This window comes from Onychostoma macrolepis, chromosome 16 (genome assembly GCF_012432095.1).
Source record: "Onychostoma macrolepis isolate SWU-2019 chromosome 16, ASM1243209v1, whole genome shotgun sequence".
NCBI lineage: Eukaryota > Metazoa > Chordata > Actinopteri > Cypriniformes > Cyprinidae > Onychostoma > Onychostoma macrolepis.
The window spans coordinates 27,798,705-27,820,250 of NC_081170.1; the positions used below are offsets into that span (position 1 = coordinate 27,798,705).

The 21,546-nt window shown below is 35.4% G+C and overlaps 1 protein-coding gene across 2 annotated transcripts in view; it reads left to right on the forward strand.

Moving 5' to 3' along the window:
* The first annotated feature begins 464 nt into the window (after positions 1-464).
* Positions 465-21,546, forward strand: part of ndufb9 (NADH:ubiquinone oxidoreductase subunit B9) — a 51,714-nt gene continuing 30,632 nt past the window's right edge. For both annotated transcript variants that reach the window (XM_058748008.1, XM_058748009.1), the window contains exons 1-2: positions 465-618; positions 18,152-18,344. In XM_058748008.1, coding sequence (XP_058603991.1) covers positions 530-618; positions 18,152-18,344 — 282 coding nt within the window. In that variant the 5' untranslated portion in view covers positions 465-529. The remainder of the gene's footprint in view (positions 619-18,151; positions 18,345-21,546) is intronic.

The following is a 21,546-nucleotide window of genomic DNA, read 5'->3' on the forward strand; positions in this document are numbered from 1 at the left end:
TGCATAATATAATATCTATCCATATTTCTGTAAAAATAAACTGACTGTTTTAAATACACAATAACCAGGGTTCTGTATCTGTCACCAGTATATCAAATTCGCTTCAATCTCATACATTTTTACTAAACGAATTCGCTTGTTCCACAGCTAGGCATAGCCATTTTTAACTGAAAAAAAAATAAAAATAATAATTGTTCCTACAATTAACTAATTTATGCTGCTTCTATTAATGCATTTTGAATGCATATTATTATTTAAATAAAATCTAATTAAACTGTGCCGTTTTTTGTGTTCAGAAATCATACCTGTTTCTTGCCTGTTTCATGTACGACCTACACTTTACTGTTATTATTATTTCTATTATTATTGCAATTGAAATGCATAAAATTAGGACTAAATATTTTTTTGTGTAAACACACACGCTTAATACTGGTTCAAGGGTTCACTTAAATCCGTCCGAAGCATTGATTCGAAACAAAAGATTCGGACGTTTCCGAACTCGCAAAGCACAAGTGAATCAGAGGGAAAGATGGCGGCTGCCTACTTGACCCACCATCAGAAGGTCCTGCGACTCTACAAGAAATCACTGAGACACATCGAGTCATGGTGTATTTTCAGGTGAATCCAATTTCTAAATTGTAGTTTTATATGTTTGTATGCGCATTTATTGGCTGTTTTGAGGAGACAAACACGGCAATCGATCTTAGCCTGTCCTGCTAATCCTCTGTTGAATTACTGCTAACGTTACATACACTTTAGCACATACTAAAATGAACTGCTGCTACATGTCCTGTCATGCACATTGCATCTGTGTTAACTGCCATTAAAATACGCTGGGATGCATTTATTTGGTGGCGATCGCTTTGAAGACTTTTCTTAAATTGGGTGGGTGCAATTATGTAATGCGCAGTTTGTGTAGTGCAATAAAGCGAAATTGCAAGAAGAAAGCGTGGCTAGCTATGGCGCTTGAAAAGGTCCAAAAATGTAACTTTGCTCCATGCACTCGTCTCATTCAAAGTCTTGTTTTTTTCATTCCACTATTATTATTTTTTTTTTAATTGCGAAAAAAAATGACAATGAAATAGAAAGAAAAGAAAAGAAAAATCCATAAGAACATGGAAATGGTTACATATATTAATACACTTAACAGCTTTCTTGTTTATCAGAGTGTAAATATATTTTAGGTATTGCTTAACTTCTGATTTCAAAATGAGAAACAATGGTATAAGATCGCTGTACTTACATTTATGTTTACTAAACTTTGCCAGCAAAAGTAATAAATTAATCAAATAATATTCCTTATAGAATGACATTTAAGTGAAAAAAACCCCGAATAAAACAAAAATTGGCTGAGTAAGGACAACTCCAAAATAAATGAAAAAAACGTTTATGAATGTAGACCACAAAATGTATATAGTGTATCAATATCACAGTTAAATCTGTTTACAAGGAAATAGTTAATGGGGTAATATTTATAAATGAGTTTGAAAGAATTTTTTTACTTTATTTGTGATTAAATATTTATGAGGTAATTTCAAGATTTTATGCCACATCAAACCATCAACACAGCTATTCCAGAAAGTTACAATAGGAGGTCTAGAGACAACATCCCTTTGACAAAGGGCCCGAACCTGTCGATTGTTGTGTTTAACAGAGGAAGAAGAAAAACACACTTGACCAACAGCAGTGTCAACAGGATCTAAAGACTGTGGAGAAGATTGGGGACATGTATTTTTACAAAGCATTTTTAACCCAGAGGGGACAGCATCCATAACAACAGCATATTCTTTAGGAGTGATTGGGATTTTAAATTTAGAAATTCAGAATAAGTTAACAGAAGACCTTCTTGGTTGAAAAATTGGCTCAGCAAAACTATATCATTAGAAAACCAGTTTTCAAAAAACAGTGTTTTAGATTTATATAAAATATGCTGCTTATTCCATATAAAAGTTAAGTTAAGTTAGTGACGTATTGTCAAGTATGGTGGCCCATACTCGAAATTAGTGCTCTGCATTTAACCCATCCAAGTGCACACACACAGCAGTGAGATAAAAACATCTATTAAGTGAGAAATTATGTTTAAATTAAATTCCAAGAGAGAAACATTTGTTTATGAAAATTGGATAACTTTAACGGAAGTTTAGAAATGCTGAAGTTACAAAGCAAAAGAAAATGAAGACCTCTAACCTGTGAAAAAATGCAACGAGGAATAATGTTCCATATACTAGTTTTTTTATTTTTTTTTTATTGTTTGATCCAGTTTACTTTAAAAGTGTAATTAAGAGTGGTAAAATCTAAGAAGTTCAAACCTCCATTTTCAGTTGTGTTCATAACCACTGATTTCTTAATATAATGGGTTTTATTTTTCCATAAAAAATTGAAAAGCATATTATCAATAGTCTTGCAAATATTATTGTTGACTGCTAGAGAAAGAGCTGTATGCGAGCTTTGAGATGCCCTCTGCTTTTGTAACCAATACTCTTCCCCTCAAAGATAAGTCTCTTAGTAACCACTGATTTAACTTTTTCTTCGTCTTATCAATAACAGGGGAGAAATTTAGCTCACATCTTCTCTCTTCATCCTTTACAACCTTTATACCTAAATATGTGACTTCATTTTTTTTATAGGGATACCACAAATTGATGGTAAATCACACTGCTTAAGAGACGTCAATTCACACTTGTTAATATTCAAACGAAGACTTGAAGCTTTAGAGAATATATGGATAATATTAATAGCTTTGGGTATTTCCCCTGCATCTTTTAAAAAAAGAGTGGTATCATCTGCTAATTGGCTAATGGTGATGATGTTATCTGCAACTGTAATTCCTCTTAGCGTACTCTGTTTAATAGAATCAGCAAGTAGTTGTGAACAGAGTAAGAACAGGTAGGGAGAAATAGGGCATCCCTGTCTGATACCACGATTAAGATTAAATCTGGGTGAGGTGCCAGCACGCAGTTTGATTGAACGGTTACCATTGAAGTATAACGTTTTAATAGTCTTAATGATATAATTACCGAAACCAATTTTCTTAAGGGCTGAAAAAATAAAATGATGTTCAATAGTATCAAATGCCTTATGGAAATCTAAAAAAAGAATGAAGCTCTTATCTGAATAAAGGTGGGGATAATCAATGAGATCTAAAAACTAAACGAATATTATTTGAAATATGTCTGTTCCTCATGAAACCAGATTGGGTATCATAAATAATTAAATCTCACATTTTTAATTCTAACGGAAAATATATTGGCTAAAATTTTATCAAGCAAATTGGTTGCCAATTATCTGAAAACAATGTATCTTTTTTTTGGCTTGGGTATTAAGGTAATTAAGCCTTGTGTGAGGGTGGGTGGAAGCTTTTCATGGTCTATACTCTGAGAGAAAAAAAAAAGTTTTAAGAGAAAAGGAGCAAGTTCTTCAGAAAATGATTTATAGAATTCAGAAGTTAATCCATCCACACCAGGGGCCCGTTCTTCATACGTCGCTTACTACATCTGAGATGATTTGAAAGATGCCAGATCTTCTAATCCTGATAACTGATCTCTGGCTAATTTGGTTCTTCAAACGAATTTGCGTATTAGATTAAAATATCTGGATCAAGTTGTCTAAGATTACAGCGCGTTCTCGTGTTCCCCGAAAAGGGCAGATGTATCGATCCTCGAAACTACGATCAGCAATGCAGAGATTGGCTGGCGGCAAGCAACGTAATGACTCATGAATCATATCATTAAAAAGACACTTGACGAAAAAGTTGACAAATTTCAATACCTTTAGAAGGAAACATAAATGTTATAGGCTAATAGATAGCCTAAATTAAATGTGCACTCTCTTTAATTTATTTGTTATTCATGATTCATACATGATTCCCAATTATTTATATTGATGATTTCTAGTATTTGTACAGGCTTTACATTTTTATTTCAATGTTGTAATTAGCAATTCATTTAATTTTGTCTTTGAAGCAGATTTATGACACTTATGTGACAGCATTAAAGTTTAGAGATCAAGTTATCTGCATCTCTGCGCTCCATCAAGCCACTCCCATAATATCTGTCACCACTCAAATGAATGCACAGCTCAGTTTAACTGTATAAGCATGTGTGTAAGACTCCAATATAATTATAAAGTAATTATTTCATCACTAATAAATATTTCAGTGAGTTAAACTGGCTGTGTCTATAGTGTTATAGACTACACCACATAGTTGTATTATATTGTTATATTATTTTCAAATTATTTTTTAAACTATTATTATGTTAAGTTATTGTCCCTGGACCAGAAGGGTACTCTTGTAATAAAGTAACGCTGGCTGGGATAGATTTTAAGTATCAATTCTGCTTAAAAAGATGCAATCTAATTCTGTTTACATGAAATAAGCTGCTCCCGAGCAGGTTTAAGCTTACGGACCTGTTGCTATGACAGCAAGTCCAGGATGAGCGTCGAAGATCCAAATGTGCAGTGGCATAGGAAGAATGTTAATTAAAATATTTTCTTTCTGTAAGCTACAAGAAGCTAGCCAATAATCAATACGGGACATGGCAGTACGTGCCTTATTGTTCCATGTAAAGGATTTTAAATTAGGGAATTTCTCCCTCCAAATGTCTTTTATACAAAATTTCGTTTTCACTTTATTTTGATGGTCCCTTTAACACATTCTATTGACTATAAGTAATGTTGCACCTACATTTCTACTAACTCTCATTAGAGTGTTAGTAGTGTATTAGTTGACTGGTAGGGTTAGGGTTACATTAAGTTGACACGTTCTTGCAAAGTTACTTATAGTCAGTAGAATATCTGTTGGGAGACCCAACACAATAAGGAGTTAGTAGATATGAAGCAGACAGTCTACTAATACTCTTATGAGAGTTTGTTGACATGTAGTTGCAACATTACTTAGTGTCAACAGAATGTTCAAAAGGGACCATCAAAATAAAGTGTTACCAAAATTTCTGCATAAAGGCCTTAAGTCTGATATTAGAAGAAGTTGGAGCGCGAGGAGGCCATCTATCAAGGGAATTGTCTAAAGTAATATTAAAATCACCGCCTATTAATATAAGTGAATTTAGGAATTTAGATAAACAATATGTTAAGCGAATTTCTAATGTATCAAATAAGTCATCATTTTCACTTTTAGAGTTGTACCCATAAAAATGAATTATAGTCAAAAGATCAAATTTTGCAACTAAAAGAATGTAATGACCAAGAGTGTCCACATCAGAATATTAAATAACTCCTGAAAACCTACTACTCAAAATTGCTACTCCTGCTGAGTGCTCAGACCCATGTGCAAACCAACCCAGGTGAAAAACAAGTACACTTCCATAATGTACTTAAAGTGCTCTATTTTTGCGCACTAATTTTGTACTTAATATACTAAAAATGATTATTTAGTACTTCTTAAGATCATCTAAGTGTACTCAACTGTGCTATTTTGAGACACCATGAATATGAACTAAAATGCATTTTTAACATACTATCTCTGTATTTAAAAAATGTATTTAGTTACCACTTGTAACACACTTGAACCCATTTTTCATACACTAGTACACTCAAGTGTACTAGAAGTGGTAACTAAATAGCCGCAGTGTTTAATTTGAATTTGTCTGTGCATGTTTTTTTTTCTCTCAAAGATTGTGTGCCCATTGACTAACATTATATGACTGACAGACTACAATGGTTTGAGTTAAAAACCTTTGTTTGTGTTCTACTGAAGAAACAAAGTCACCTACATCTTGGATGCCCTTGGGGTAAGCAGATAAACATCAAATTTTCATTTTTGGGTGAACTATCCCTTTAAGTTCAAAATTAGTGCGCGAAAATAGAGCACTTTACATTATGGAAATGTACTTGTTTTTCACCTGGGAAATATCATTGTGCTTTACAAAAACTAACATCATTGGGAGTTGAATGAACTTCTTATTAAAAAAAAAAAAAAAAAAAAAATTATTTGTTTGCTGCTTAACAAATAATAAAAACAAAGCCTTACGTTTAACATTTAACCTCAAACCCCTGGCATTGAGAGTAATTAATGAAAATAACATAAGGATATTTGAATTAAAAGTGTAAGCAATGATTAGAAGGAACAGGAACAACTTGAAATATAGCTGCAAGCAGCGATTACCGGGGTTCAAGCATTTTAAGGCCTAAGGTGGTATGCTTTTAGGGTCTAGCTGACAGTGAAACACATCAAAAATGGACAATAGGCTCACAGAAACACACATACATATATACACACACACACACACACACACACACACACAAATAGAAATAAAATAAACTATCATATTAATAATCATTAAGCTTGCTTACACACACACACACACACACACACACAAATAGAAATAAAATAAACTATCATATTAATAATCATTAAGCTTGCTTACACACACACACACAGACACACTCATACACGGACATACATGCACACATATTTTGTTGCAGATATAGATATTTGAAAAATGACAGGTGACAATATTTTTTGCAAGTCTTCTCTTTTTAAGAGTTTATAGCGTCATTTTCAGGTTTCTCTGATCATAATATGGCAAAATTGTAAAAACTGATATCTGTTTGAACAAAATGGTAAACTTGAATTAAATTTGATTTTAAATGTTATAACAGTGATTTTATAATATCTTAAGAAAACCTATGAACACTACTGTTTTAGAGTTTAATAAGCCCATTAGTGGTCTTCCGCTGCCATCTAGTGGTTATAAATAGCAATTTCTCATACAACACTGTGTTTATAACCTTAATTAACTATTATAGTGTGTTTTTTTTGCCCAATCTCTCTTAAAATTTATAACCCCGCGTAAACCCTGGTTAAACACATCCAAAATGGAGAATAGGCTCACAGACACACAACATACACACACACACACACACACACACACACACACACACACTCACATTAAATGATTTAACTAGTATATTAATACTCTATAAGCATATTTACACACACACACATACACAGACATGCATGCACACACATTTTGTTGCAGAGATATATTTGAAATAAATTATAAGTGACAATACTTATTGCAAGTCTTCTCTTTTTAAGAGTTTATGTAGTGCTGGGCGGTATACCGGTTCATACCGAATACCGGTGTTTATTTTTCTTATGATATGAATATTTGAAATACCGCAATACCGGTGTTATTTAAATAACGTTCGGAACGTAACACTGTTTGAGAGGGGTCTCTTTTCACTATTGCATTGTGGCGAGGACACATGTGTTACGCGTGAAAGTTCTTAAGCTGTAGAACTAGTAGAACGTGATGACTACAGTCTATGGATGACACAGAAGAACTCATCCACAATATCCACTGCCCGCTGCCATCAGCTCCCGCGTCTCACACACACGAGCGTGACTTTAGCAATATATTTAGCAACTTTCAGACCCTTTTAGCAGCTTTTTTCCATAGAATATACAAACTGACAAACCTAGCTACTTTTTTGGATAAACCTTAGCTATGGTTCAGTTGGAAGATGTCGCCAGTGCTGCCCCGCGAGCGCGAGATCGGACTCCAGGACAGGTTTGAGAACCACCGAGTTAGTTTAATAAGCCCATTAGTGGTCTTCCGCTGCCATCTAGTGGTTATAAATTGCAATTTCTCATACAACACTGTGTTTTAACCTTTATAACTATTATAGTGTTATTTTTTGCCCAATCTCTCATAAATCATTTTGCATGCTTGTTTAGAATGAAATTAGGCATAATTTTACACAGTTTTGAGAATTTGAGGGCTTTCTTTTAGGATTCATAGGTCTTTGGGTACACTATGTAAAGAATATATAATAAAATGACCGGTTTATAGTTGTCCAAATGCATATGTTCAACATTTTTTGATAATTATTGACAGAATAATACTGCACTGATTTTATTGATTTTGATTTTAAAAACCATGTCTTGTTCAAGTAGTTTTAAAAAAAAAATAATAATCTCAAATATTTAAATGAACAGTTTGATTGACAGCATTGGTCTCAGAGGTTGAAGTTGTTCAGAATGAGAAGATATAGTGTATAAGTGAATATATGAACATTTTCTACAATTTGAGGTCATTTTCTATAGAAATTGTTTTTGAGGCCTTTTTAGTTGTTATAGTGCCACCTACGGCCCAATTTCCATGAAACTTTGCATGGCTGTTAAGAATCATACCACACATGTTTTCACCAACTTTCGTAAAGTTTCAAGTTTTTGATTAGGTTTTATAGGCTTATAGTTGTATGTGACCACGCCCCCTTTTTAAATGAGCTACTTAAAGCTAACCAAAGGACAAAATTCAAAATTTTTTCGATAATTATTGATCTAGAGAGTCCAGAGATTATTATTGCAGTGGTTTGATTGAGATTGAGCGAAAAACCAGAGACTAGTCAGTCCCTCCAGTTTTTCGTGATTCCACGATCGCTGAATACAATGCAAAATAAGCAAAATTTCGCTGGTCAAAAACTTTGTTTACTCCATTTGAACTTGAATTTCATATAATGTTAAGTGCATTAAGTGCACACTGATCAGTAAAGTCTGATACAATACCAACGCTGACGACGCAGTGTTGTTTAATTATTTAATTTTTTCCACTTCTATTTTTTATACATCAATATATAATATATCAATATATCAGAATTTATTAAGAGACCAAAATACCAAATGTATGAATTGGATTTACAAGCAGTATGTACAGCTACAATACTTCTTTGTTAATGTTTACATAGGTAAGGTGGGAAAAGTGTCCTAAGGTTGTTTTAAAAGTTAAAATGTTTCAGAATTGACTAAGAGACCAAAATAAACCAGCTTTATGCATTTTGTTTGTTATTTGTGAATATTGTGCATCTAACATAATCTGCACGTTTAATAAACTCCAGCTGGTTCAAAATCGCATGCGATCAATCGTGCAGCCTTATGGGGACTCTTAATTTCCGGCGATATCGTCTACATGATTGCACGAATACTATTGGAACTGTACTGAGCTGGATGATGACATCACTGAATTCAGTAATGAAATACCTTTAACTGAAAATTGAGTGTTTACTATTGTCCTTCTGCACTACCGACACACTATTTTCCTATATGATACTGTAAAGCTGCTTTGACACAATCTGTATTGTTAAAAGCACTATATAAATAAAGGTGACTACACTTGAGTTAATCTGGTAAATGTGATGTGATATAATTTAAAAGAAAAAAAAAGCAAATTTGTCACAAATTTATGGAAATTACCACCACAAAATCAGTCATTTTGATCACAAAAATTTAGAGTTATGCTTCAAATAAAATTTGGCTAATGTTAGCATAGACGCTAATTGACATTCTGTTTCGCGCGAAAATCTAAATTTCAACTTTTTTTTTGATAATTATTGATATTCAGTGTCCAGGGAATATTTCTGAAGAGGTTTGATTCCGATCAGGTTAAAAACCTACAATTAGTTCGCAAAAGTAGGTCTCAGATATAACTCAATTTTGCACAAAATTTTTTTAGAGAAAATCTGGCTCAGTGCCATTTCTTCGGACTGACCCAAGGATCGCAACGAAGTTAAAAGTTTGAGTCTACGACAAACGGTGTACGAGCTACTGCCAACAATGTGTAAAACTTTAGGTTTTTGCGCTGTAGCGCCACCGTTAGGCCGATTGGGGCAAGGCTTTTTATCTGAGTGGCGAGCAAGACTACTACGATCTATCCAAGTTTCAGCTCTCTATGCCTTACGGTTTGGGCTGCACGATCAATTTTACTGGAGAAAAATAATAATAAAAAAAATCCTTACAATTACAAGAGGGTTTCAGCACTTTGTGCTTGAACCCCTAAATATTCCATTCCCAACAAGAATAAGTGAACAATGTAATTATTAACCCAGCCGTAAACCTATGAGAATTACTTAAAACAATATACAGTAATTCTTTGGCATCAGATGAAGAGAAAGAACTTGTAAGAGCAACAGGTTGAAAAAAGAGGTTCATACGTTATAAGTCCGCAAGTCCATTTCTTCACTCAGGGTGGTGGATGCATGGCTTTCCCATCAACAAACGCCCGTCCACTGTCAAAGAACGCTCTCTTCCCTTCCTTTCTATCAGCTTCCACCATCGGCCACAGTTTCATCCTTAGCATCCTGTCTAGGGGTCGACCGATATGTGTTTTTCAGGGCCGATGCCGATACCGATTATTACAGACCAAGTGGACCGATAACCGATATATTATGTCGAATGTAAAAATGAAAATTAATGTCAAAATTAAGAATAACAAGGGCTCTGACAAAAACTGCCTTCCCTGGTGTTGATTGCACTTCTTACTCTTGTCATCCTCCATGCATCCATCTACAATAAGGGTAATATAAAGAGAGAGTTCAAAGTGGGGCCACTGCATGCTTCATGATTAAGCCTATGAATACTGTACTACAGCTAAACAGCTTGGGGAAATGTAAGTATTTGGCTTCAATAATTTACATGTTAGAAATGTATGTGGAATAGCATAACCTCTCATAATTATAATATAAAAGTGTAAATAATTTAATTGTCTTCATAGCTCCATTGTAGAAGTTGTGAAGAAGACTGCAACTATTTTAATTAAACTATAACACTAATAGCCTGTTATAGGCACACTTGGTTCAGTAGCCTATTGAAATGTCACAATTTATGTCATCATAATCTTGGCCTATGTGACAGTAATTTCGATTACTTTTAATTTACAGTGCAGTGCAAATGAAGCCATAAAACATTAATCGCAGTTATCTTTTAATCAAATGAGAGTTAAACTCAATTTTTTGGCAAACAAATGGGTTTACCATTAAAATTAAAACATGGAATAAATAGCGTATTGTGTGATTATTCTTTTAAACAAAAGTTGTTGTTGTTGTAGTAGTAGTAGTACTAGATAAACTGAACTTTTATTTTGACGGGTTGCCATGAAGACCTTAAGTTTCTGTATAACCTATGTATGTGATATGACGATCGTTTTACTCAAATGAAACGGTCAAATGCTCATGAAGCAACTCTCAGAGCAGTTCTGGGGATGTTGGTCATGTATTTATGTCCTCATTTAGTGAGACGGCAGATGCTGAAAACACCGCGAGCGTCGCGCACTTCAGTGTGTGTGTGTGTGTATATAATCAAAACCGCGTTTCTGTGCCATTCACATATACAGAGACAGCAGAACATACAGAATTCATATTTAAGTAAGTCTTTTTGCAGCTTAATATTTACAGATACTAGTCCATAGCGCGAGTCGATTTAAGTGTACTGACCTACTTTTGATTAGTTCATCCAAACTTTGACGAACTCTGTGACTCTGCGTTATACAGTAAATACGACTGGATTCCGCGATTCTGTCTGCGTTTTTGCCCATCGCGGAAACCATAAATAGATAATATTGAGGTGTTTTGCAACTTCAGTGTAGTGGATTGTGATTCATTGCAACTTGAGCAACGTCTGCTGCTGCCTTTGAGAGACAACTGATGCGTGATGATCACTGAAACTGTAGCAAGCGCTTTCAGTGAGAGTGCCTTAGTCTTCCACATTGATTGGTCTGACTCGTGACTCCCAACAAATCAGATGCGTGGTGGGCGGAGACTGCTCGAGGCCACAGAGTGGTGAGTTCTGACCGGCTGCATCAGAGCCAAATAGCGCGTTTCAAAATTAAATAATTTTATCGGCACATCGGTTTTAAAAATGACCGATACCGATAATCATAAAAATGCTTGATATCGGCGCCGATAATCGGTCGACCCCTAATCCTGTCTGCCTGAGTCAAATCTTCTGTGAATCTCAGCTTGTGGTTCCTGAGATAATCGGAGTGTTTTGCCTGCCGCCACACCAGATCCCGTGTAGATCTTCTCACGAAACGAATAATCACCGGTCTTGGCCTGTTGTCCAGCTTTCCCAGACGATGCGCAATATCGATGTCACACTCGAGTCAGGAACAACTGCAGCACAGATGTTGGAAACCTTCAGCTTGATGTTTTCATCAGATTGTTCAGGGATTCCGTACAGACGAAGATTCCATCTGCGCTAATATCGTTCGGTTTCATTCAGTTTTTGCTCAAGCTCAGAGATCTTGGTATTATTCAGATTCACAGTAGATTTACAGTTTTTCATGTCGCTTTTCAATGCATTGACTTCTTCAAACACAAAGTCAATCGATTTCTTGAGACCCTCAATTCTCACTGTGTTTTTGGATATCATTTTTCCGATATTGTCTGCACTTTCCTTGATTTTAGGTGTCAAAGCCACAGTTATGTTGTCTTGCAATTATGTCAGCGAAATGTCCCCTCGATTTCTTTTGCTGAGGTTTCACAAGCGTATCTTGGTTAGAGTCACATGAGGACTGGACTCTCATTCCGAGAAAGAACGGAACATTGTTGGCTGTATTCATGGTCCGTTATGAAATGTGAGGCACATTCAACTCCAGCACCGACAGGAATGCCAAATTCCATTTCTTCCGTAAGGATATTAGAAGTAGAGCACTTATTTTTCCCTTTGCGTTTCATCATGCAAACCAAAGCATCCATGTGCAAGAGGACTTAACGGTTGTCAAGTTAGAAAACTTCAATTAAATAAACCAAAACTGCAAGCGAATTTGCTAAAAAAACAAAAAAGAAGAAAGAAAACAAAAACTGCCTAATGCTTAATCAAACAATTTTCTTGCAACCAGGTCTAATTTTGTTAAAACTTGGGAATGGAAAGATAAACGCCTCAGCTGCACATAATTGCTTCCTTGCCGGCTGCCATCTTGCGGAACCTCCTCCTATTCATTCCATTAAATTTAAGACGCTGACGAGACGTAGACGTGACGTAAATCACGTGTGGCAGTGAAGTGTCGTAGCAGATGTCACGTGTCATTCACGTGTTGCAGTGAAGTTATTATACGGTGGCCGAGAGAGCTCAATGCGGACACTTTCTGCTCACTTGATGCTCGCACAGTGTTAAAATACTCTTATCACAGATAAAGTGAATTTTTTCACTTTATATATATACTGCTTAATAGAGCGCCGTCTGTTCATGAATAAAGTTCAACATAAACATATACTATTTAAATACCAATAAAGTGGGGGTATACAGGTGCTGGTCATATAATTAGAGTGTCATCAAAAAGTTGATTTATTTCACTAATTCCATTCAAAAAGTGAAACTTGTATATTATATTCATTCATTACACACAGACTGATATATTTCAAATGTTTATTTCTTTTAATTTTGATGATTATAACTAGAGGTCGACCGATTCAGATGCCTAACAGAAAGAGAGAGAGACTGACTGCCTGAAGTCATATTCATAAAAAAAAATAAATAAATAGCTTGCGATGTCCTAAGAGTAATGTTGTGGTAATATCCTAATATCCTTTAAATTTTTAAGGGTAGTGTACTCCCCCATTGCTCACGTCAGCACTGGTCAATGCATTTATTTCTATAAAGTGAAGCATCAGCTTCAGCTTTTCCCCGTTGTTTATCCCAGCGTTTACCCCTTACGTGACTGCGCCATAGCTCGTGACCGGAAGAGAAGAGGAGTCGTTTTGAGGGGGAGGGGTGGTTAACATTTTTGATTAAAGATTACAAAGGCACATTAATAAAAAAAAAAAAAAAAAATGAAGTGCATGGATAAATTATTTATAATTTATAATAAACACTCCAGTATTCCATAAAAAAAAAAAAAAAAAGAATTTTCAATTTTGATTTCATGCCGACTTTAAATACAAATAAGAAATCCGGGGTTCCATTTCATATTGTGGAATAACTAGGGTAAACGTACCTATTAAGCTCACCAAAATCTACATTGAGACATTTTTAGTGCACAAGATATTGGTTTCAGTACAAAATGTTATGTTAAAATAAAATATTAATCTCTCACAAAAAAATATTTTATTTTAAATGACAAAAGCATTTCAATTAAGATATACATCATTAAATTAAAAAAATCTGGTTGTGATTAATGGGTACATTTTGGTGCCCTTTAAGCACATCCCTGTTCCCATTAAGCTCACATTATGTTTTATTAAAAATCCTTGTTTATTTTAAGGAAATGTTTTAAAGAATAAGTGTAAAAAATATGTATTTTTGAAGGTACAAAGTCAATCACAAAAACAAAAACAGAACACTAAAATCAAGCAACAAGGCATTCAATTTGATCAGTTATATATTCATAGTGAAGTGTCTTTTAAGCACATTGCAACATCTAGGCTAGTCCATGTTCAGCTAAGTAACATTCAAAAATCAAATAAAACAAACCAATAAAACATTTCATTCATGGGGATGAACACACAAACTTACCTAAAATAAAGGCTTAAACATCTAAAAACTGCACATTTAAGGGGCTCCTCTTTCGGTGAAAGTTTTTATACCGCTTTCAAAATGGCCGCCAGACAGTGTGAACACATGAGCTGTGTCCGAAATCGCCCCCTCTCATTCACTATTCCCTACATTAGTCCACTCATACAGTTCACTTGAAGGAGTGAATGAAAACGAGTGAGTGAATTCGGACACCGAGTGCACCGGAAGGACTGCCGCTTTGCTTGCTGTTTAATAATCATTTGAAACGGGCAGATCCAGTAGTAAGATTAAAGGATTTATCTTGAACTGTCACAGAAATTATGTATACACTATAGTTAAACAATTTAATAATCAATTTACAATGAATTTGTACCTGTGTTGTATTACGCCGTGGACGAGTGCTTTTAAAATGAATGGATGATTCAGCTGTGGGTGCCATCTTCTGACGAGGCACGGGAATTAATTCGGCAAGTGACTCTCACAGTGCATTATGGGTTATCTCTAGCCGTTGAGTGTACATCGGTTGTACACGCGTTTTTGCGGTGCATTGTGGGATTGAATGAGTGCGCACGAGAACGTCCACTATGGTTTTGGACACCACTAAAAATGGCTTAAAAATAGTGCCCTATTTTAGGGTATGGGGGCGATTTCGGATATAGCCATGGAGACCATATCTCAGTGTGCAATGATCTGATTGACTTAAAATTATAGGAGGTATATAGTAGGGCTGTGCGATTTGTGTTTTGGGCATTATTTCCATAGGAATATTGTTTTGTTTTTTTCCAGCAGGTAAGATTATAATTAGAGATGCACCGATTGACTGGCCAGTGATATGCTGCGCAAAAGTTGTTCGGCTCAATGAGATCTATATGTGTACCGAGTTTCTTATGAATACATGCATGTATGTGTGAGCTATACATTGTTTTCTGACTGTTTTCCAGGGGGCACCGTAGAGCCCCTGTGCAACGCCCGGGTTCCAGCCTCTGCGGCGTCCTAATGACCGCAGATTCCACCGTATGTGCCAATTTTCAAGAGTTTTTGACCAGGTTAAGGCCCCCAAAAATCCCCGGATAGTCTAAAAAAATATATATATAGCTGCAAGCAGCGATGGCGGGCCCATTATCATTTCAGAATTATCATTAATACGGATATGTGTATTGAGTTTCATGGAATTCTAAGCATGTTATCTACCTCAAAATCACCGGAAAAGAATATTCAACTTTGACATATTAGCATGGCAACAATATTTTAGATATCAATATTCCCTTCACAGTTTTACATCTGCCATGTTTTGTCATTATTCTGATGAAGTTTGAAGCAAATCGGGTAAAAATAAGATGCTGAATTCAAAGCATTTTCGAAAATGACACATTTCCTGGTGCCAGTTGGTGGCGCTATAACTTTTACTCATAATAGTCACATCTATTTGATCAGCATCATACAACGAACAAACCCCTGACGTTTGATCAAAATCAGACAATATATGTGGATGTTATTAGTAGGGATGCATTTGAAAACAGGTGATGGCGATTTAGCGCTAATCACGGAACCGGCTTTACTGACGAGATGCGCATGACTATCGCATGCAAAACATTCCGATCGCTACGCTGAATATGAGAGGAACGCGGCACAGAAATGGAAAACGCCTCCAAGCACGCCCACTCCGTCTGTGGCGGACGTTTTTGAAAAGGCAAGGAAGTTTCCCAGTGATGGTGTCAAGGCAAAGGGCATAAACATACACAAAAGTTAACATATGGGCTATGGCAGTCTTTGTTTTGATACACTATTATGTTGAAGGCCTACAGAGAAAATATTACTGTATCTTTAAGCAGTTGCACTTGTTCTGAATGCACTTTCTTGTAGTATTCCTACAGAGAAAAATTTTAAATGCACTTGACCTAAATGCACTTTGTTTTTATGAGAGAACATTTAATTTTACAACCTTTCAGCAGGCCAGTAGGCCTGTACATTATTATTTAATGTACACATGAGTGGGGTCAAGTTAAACATTTTAGTTTGAATTTTATTTTATACTGTGCATTGTTGCAATGTGCTAAATAAATATTTGCATAATTTGTAATTGATTTATTCTTTGAAACTTTAATATTAATTTATGCAATTGCAATGCCTTGATTTTAGTAAAGTTAGTACACAGTCATGGCCATAAATGCAATGGTACTAATAATTGGCATAATTTCTTTCGGTGTTTCGGTTTTCGGCCTTGGTTTCCTCTTTTTTGGTTTTCGGTTTCGGCCAAGAATTTTCATTTCGGTGCATCCCTAGTTATTAGACATTTCCTGTTTCTCATTTTTTGCCATAATTCATCACCTCGCCACGGGCAAACCGTTCGAGATATCAAAAATCCCTCCGCAATTTAGCATCCCCAATGTCTTGAGATCATGTTCACAGAGATTGGTGGCAATCGGTTGGAAATCCTCAGAGGAGTATATCAAATTCCAGAGCATGCGCTTTTCAAACAGCCTTGAATAGCCGACTTCCTATTGGGCGGAGCCTATGACATGCAGCGCAAAATTTGTTCGGCTCAATGAGATCTATATGTGTACAGAGTTTCATATGAATACGTGCAAGTATGTGTGTGAGAGCCATCAAGATTTCTGACTGTTATCTAGGGGGCGCTGTAGAGCCCCTGTGCCACGCCCGGGTCCCAGTCTGGGCGGCGTCCTAATGGCCGCAGATTCCAACGTGTGTGCAAATTTTCAAGAGTTTTTGAGCACATTAAGGCCCCCAAAAAACCTCAGAAGGTTGAAAAAAAAAATGAAAAAAATAATAATCCTTAGGAAATCAAGAGGGCCCTGTGCCTTACTGGCTTGGGCCCTAATGAATGGGGGAATCCTGAAATCTCAAAAACTGCTTGCTGAACTCACAATTAAATTACATGTCAAATCGGCAACAAAAATCTGAAATTAATTGCCCCATGAATGTTGTTTCTTATGCTCAAATGGCGTTTAAAAACTTTATTTTTCAAGATAGACCAGGCAATGCGCATGCGGAGTCATAATATGCTTTTGACTGCACATATGCATTGGCTGGTCTAGTCAGGTTTCTATGGGAAATTTAGCTCTTTCATTTAGAAGGTGGGACTATTCCTCCATATTGCGCATTGCAGTTTCTCCCATTCATAAGTATAGGAGAGAACCGGCTTTGCATTTCTATAGTCTTTGTTTGAAATAAAACACTTACTAAAAAAAGATGAAAAATTTTTACTTGCCTGCATGCAATGAGATCATTAATCAACATCAAAGAAACCGTGAACATGCAAAAGTGTTAATTATTGAAATATTTATTTTAAAATCTAAAGGGTACTTAAAGCAAATATATTTGGTGAATAAGGTTTAGATGACAAAAAGTTTTGGAATGCCTGCATTACATGTAACTAAGAAATAACGTGAATATGTGCATTTTATTTAGTTATAATTAATAATACATGGTTAAAAAACCTACAGAGTAATAATTCAAATAAAAATGAATGTGTTCATCAGTAGCCTAGTTGATGCAATGTTGAAACCCTTCTTAAACCTGAAATGATTTTTATAAATCCAGTGTTCAAATGCTGTCGCCACCTGACTAATGAAAGATCTTTGTGTGAATGTCACAAAACTGGACTATACATATATAATATGTATATAATCAATAGGCTATTTTAGAAAGAGAAATTAGGGAGAATCAATGATTTATGAATAATTTATTGCTGTTGTGTGAATATGTAATCATGTAATCCATAAAAAAGTAACTTTGGTCTGATTACGAGTATTTTAAAATGTAACTTACTCTGATTAAAAGTACTTTGGAATCTGATTACGTAATCCAGATTACATGTAATCAGTTACTACCCAGCTCTGTTCCTAACCATACCATTCACAAAAAGTTATTCAACTCTTTCAGGGATAAATATCGTTTCTATGCATGTTTGCTGCGAGCACGCTTTGATGAGAACAAACATGAGAAGGACATGATGAAGGCCACCATGATGCTGAAGGCAGGTGAGGAGGAATTCTGGGCCAATCAGCACCCGCAGCCCTACTTGTTCCCAGACTCACCTGGAGGAACATCCTATGAAAGATATGAGTGCTACAAAGTAAGTGACAAAGTAAAATGTATGTTGTGTAGTCTCTAGCAGTTTTGCTGCTGTTTTTATACAGGACTATCTATCCAGGGTTTCCACAGAGCATTGAAAAGCATTAAGTCATTAAATGGATTTTGCGAAAATTAAGGTCTTAAATAGCTTATGGAGTTGCCATATGAGAAGAATTAATTTCTACTCATTTCCTTATTCTGAAAAAAAAGAAAAACTATATTTCACTATAGGAATTAAAAGGGCGGGCCTTAACACTAGAACCGCTAGAGGTCGCTGTATACCTAAAAGTGCCAGCGGGTAAATTTTACCCGCGCACATGGCAACTGTTTTTATATGGCTAAAGAACATATTATTTCACTGTATTATGCCACTGTCTTCACAAAGAAGTGTCTAGAGTCATGAAATGATTGTCTAGTCGTCAACTATATTTTTACCCTGTTGTTTTATGTTCAGGACTTTTTAATGCAGCCTACACTAATCCATAATGGTCAGTAAGCTAAAAAAAAGCCTGCATTGACAACGGAAATTAGAAGGTAAATATTTGGGTGGTGTAATATTATAATACAAAGTCATTAATCAATATATTAGGATAACCCATGTTATTTAAATTACTAAAATAGCCAATAGACAATAATGAGCAATAATAATTCTCCACACTGCATAGGATGATGCTATGACAAATTCAAGCGCACAGCTTCACCTAGGCCCAATTATTAATTTGTTTAGTTATATCATTTATAATTTGAATAATAGAACAACAACAATAAACTTCGGGTAATCAAAAAAAATGTTTTATTCATTACATCATAGATCGGATTTTTTTTTTTTTCTTAAGGAAACGGCCAGACTAGAATAAATAGCAACACCGTAGCGAACAATAAACGATTTGGCAAGACAAAAATTAAATAACAAAACCAAATTTTGACCAATTATGAGTAACGTTAGGCTAAAACATCTAAATATGATATCTGGATCACCGTTAGATGAGCCGTCAGATGCTGAGCCGACCCAGGACGCATAACTTACCATCAGACTCTCCATCACTCATGGTATTTAGTGTTTCTAATACCTACCTTCCATAAATCGCCTTCTTTTAGTCATTGACTTTATTTATGAAACTGATAACCGCTAAATCGGTGAGTGAAAGGCGTTGCCTAGAAATGTACAATGTTAAAACATAAGCGGCAAGAAAATGACAGTCAGACAATTTTGATCTGGTTTCATCTAAATAATTTTTAGTAAAAGTCAATGACTGGGAGACTTGAATGCTTTGTTGAAAATCTGTTATGTACATTTGAAAAACAGCCATGGGTAAAATCCCCCGGTTCTAGTGTTAAAGTGGAAGTGAAGCAGCCAGTTAAATTTGCATTATTTAGTAAAGTGATTTCCACTTTAATTAAAAAAATATATAACAAACACGATAATTGAAACCATTTTAAAGAAAAAAGGATGTTTTGTTATAGCTTTTAGAGCAAGGGTGCCACCATCTTGCAGTACCACCGCGTGTGACGTCACAGGGTTGGTGCATTGGCTAGTTAAGTAATATAGGCATTTCTTTATTTTTTTCAACACACACGTTATTTTAACACACCAATATTTTGGTTTTCACCATAATTTGGATGAATAGTCAACATAAATACAGTGAGGAAAATAAGTATTTGAACACCCTGCTATTTTGCAAGTTCTCCCACTTAGAAATCATGGAGGGTCTGAAATTGTCATCGTGGGTGCATGTCCACTGTGAGAGACATAATCTAAAAAAAAATCCAGAAATCACAATGTATGATTTTTAACTATTTATTTGTATGATACAGCTGCAAATAAGTATTTGAACACCTGAGAAAATCAATGTTAATATTTGGTACAGTAGCCTTTGTTTGCAATTACAGAGGTCAAACGTTTCCTGTAGTTTTTCACCAGGTTTGCACACACTGCAGGAGGGATTTTGGCCCACTCCTCCACACAGATCTTCTCTAGATCAGTCAGGTTTCTGGCCTGTCGCTGAGAAACACGGAGTTTGAGCTCCCTCAAAGATTCTCTATTGGGTTTAGGTCTGGAGACTGGCTAGGCCACGCCAGAACCTTGATATGCTTCTTACAGAGCCACTCCTTGGTTATCCTGGCTGTGTGCTTGGTCATTGTCATGTTGGAAGACCCAGCCTCGACCCATCTTCAATGCTCTAACTGAGGGAAGGAGGTTAAAGAACATATTATTTCACTGTATTATGCCACTGTCTTCACAAAGAAGTGTCTAGAGTCATGAAATGATTGTCTAGTCGTCAACTATATTTTACCCTGTTGTTTTATGTTCAGGACTTTTTAATGCAGCCTACACTAATCCATAATGGTCAGTAAGCTAAAAAAAAGCCTGCATTGACAACGGAAATTAGAAGGTAAATATTTGGGTGGTGTAATATTATAATACAAAGTCATTAATCAATATATTAGGATAACCCATGTTATTTAAATTACTAAAATAGCCAATAGACAATAATGAGCAATAATAATTCTCCACACTGCATAGGATGATGCTATGACAAATTCAAGCGCACAGCTTCACCTAGGCCCAATTATTAATTTGTTTAGTTATATCATTTATAATTTGAATAATAGAACAACAACAATAAACTTCGGGTAATCAAAAAAAATGTTTTATTCATTACATCATAGATCGGATTTTTTTTTTTTCTTAAGGAAACGGCCAGACTAGAATAAATAGCAACACCGTAGCGAACAATAAACGATTTGGCAAGACAAAAATTAAATAACAAAACCAAATTTTGACCAATTATGAGTAACGTTAGGCTAAAACATCTAAATATTATATCTGGATCACCGTTAGATGAGCCGTCAGATGCTGAGCCGACCCAGGACGCATAACTTACCATCAGACTCTCCATCACTCATGGTATTTAGTGTTTCTAATACCTACCTTCCATAAATCGCCTTCTTTTAGTCATTGACTTTATTTATGAAACTGATAACCGCTAAATCGGTGAGTGAAAGGCATTGCCTAGAAATGTACAATGTTAAAACATAAGCGGCAAGAAAATGACAGTCAGACAATTTTGATCTGGTTTCATCTAAATAATTTTTAGTAAAAGTCAATGACTGGGAGACTTGAATGTTTTGTTGAAAATCTGTTATGTACATTTGAAAAACAGCCATGGGTAAAATCCCCCGGTTCTAGTGTTAAAGTGGAA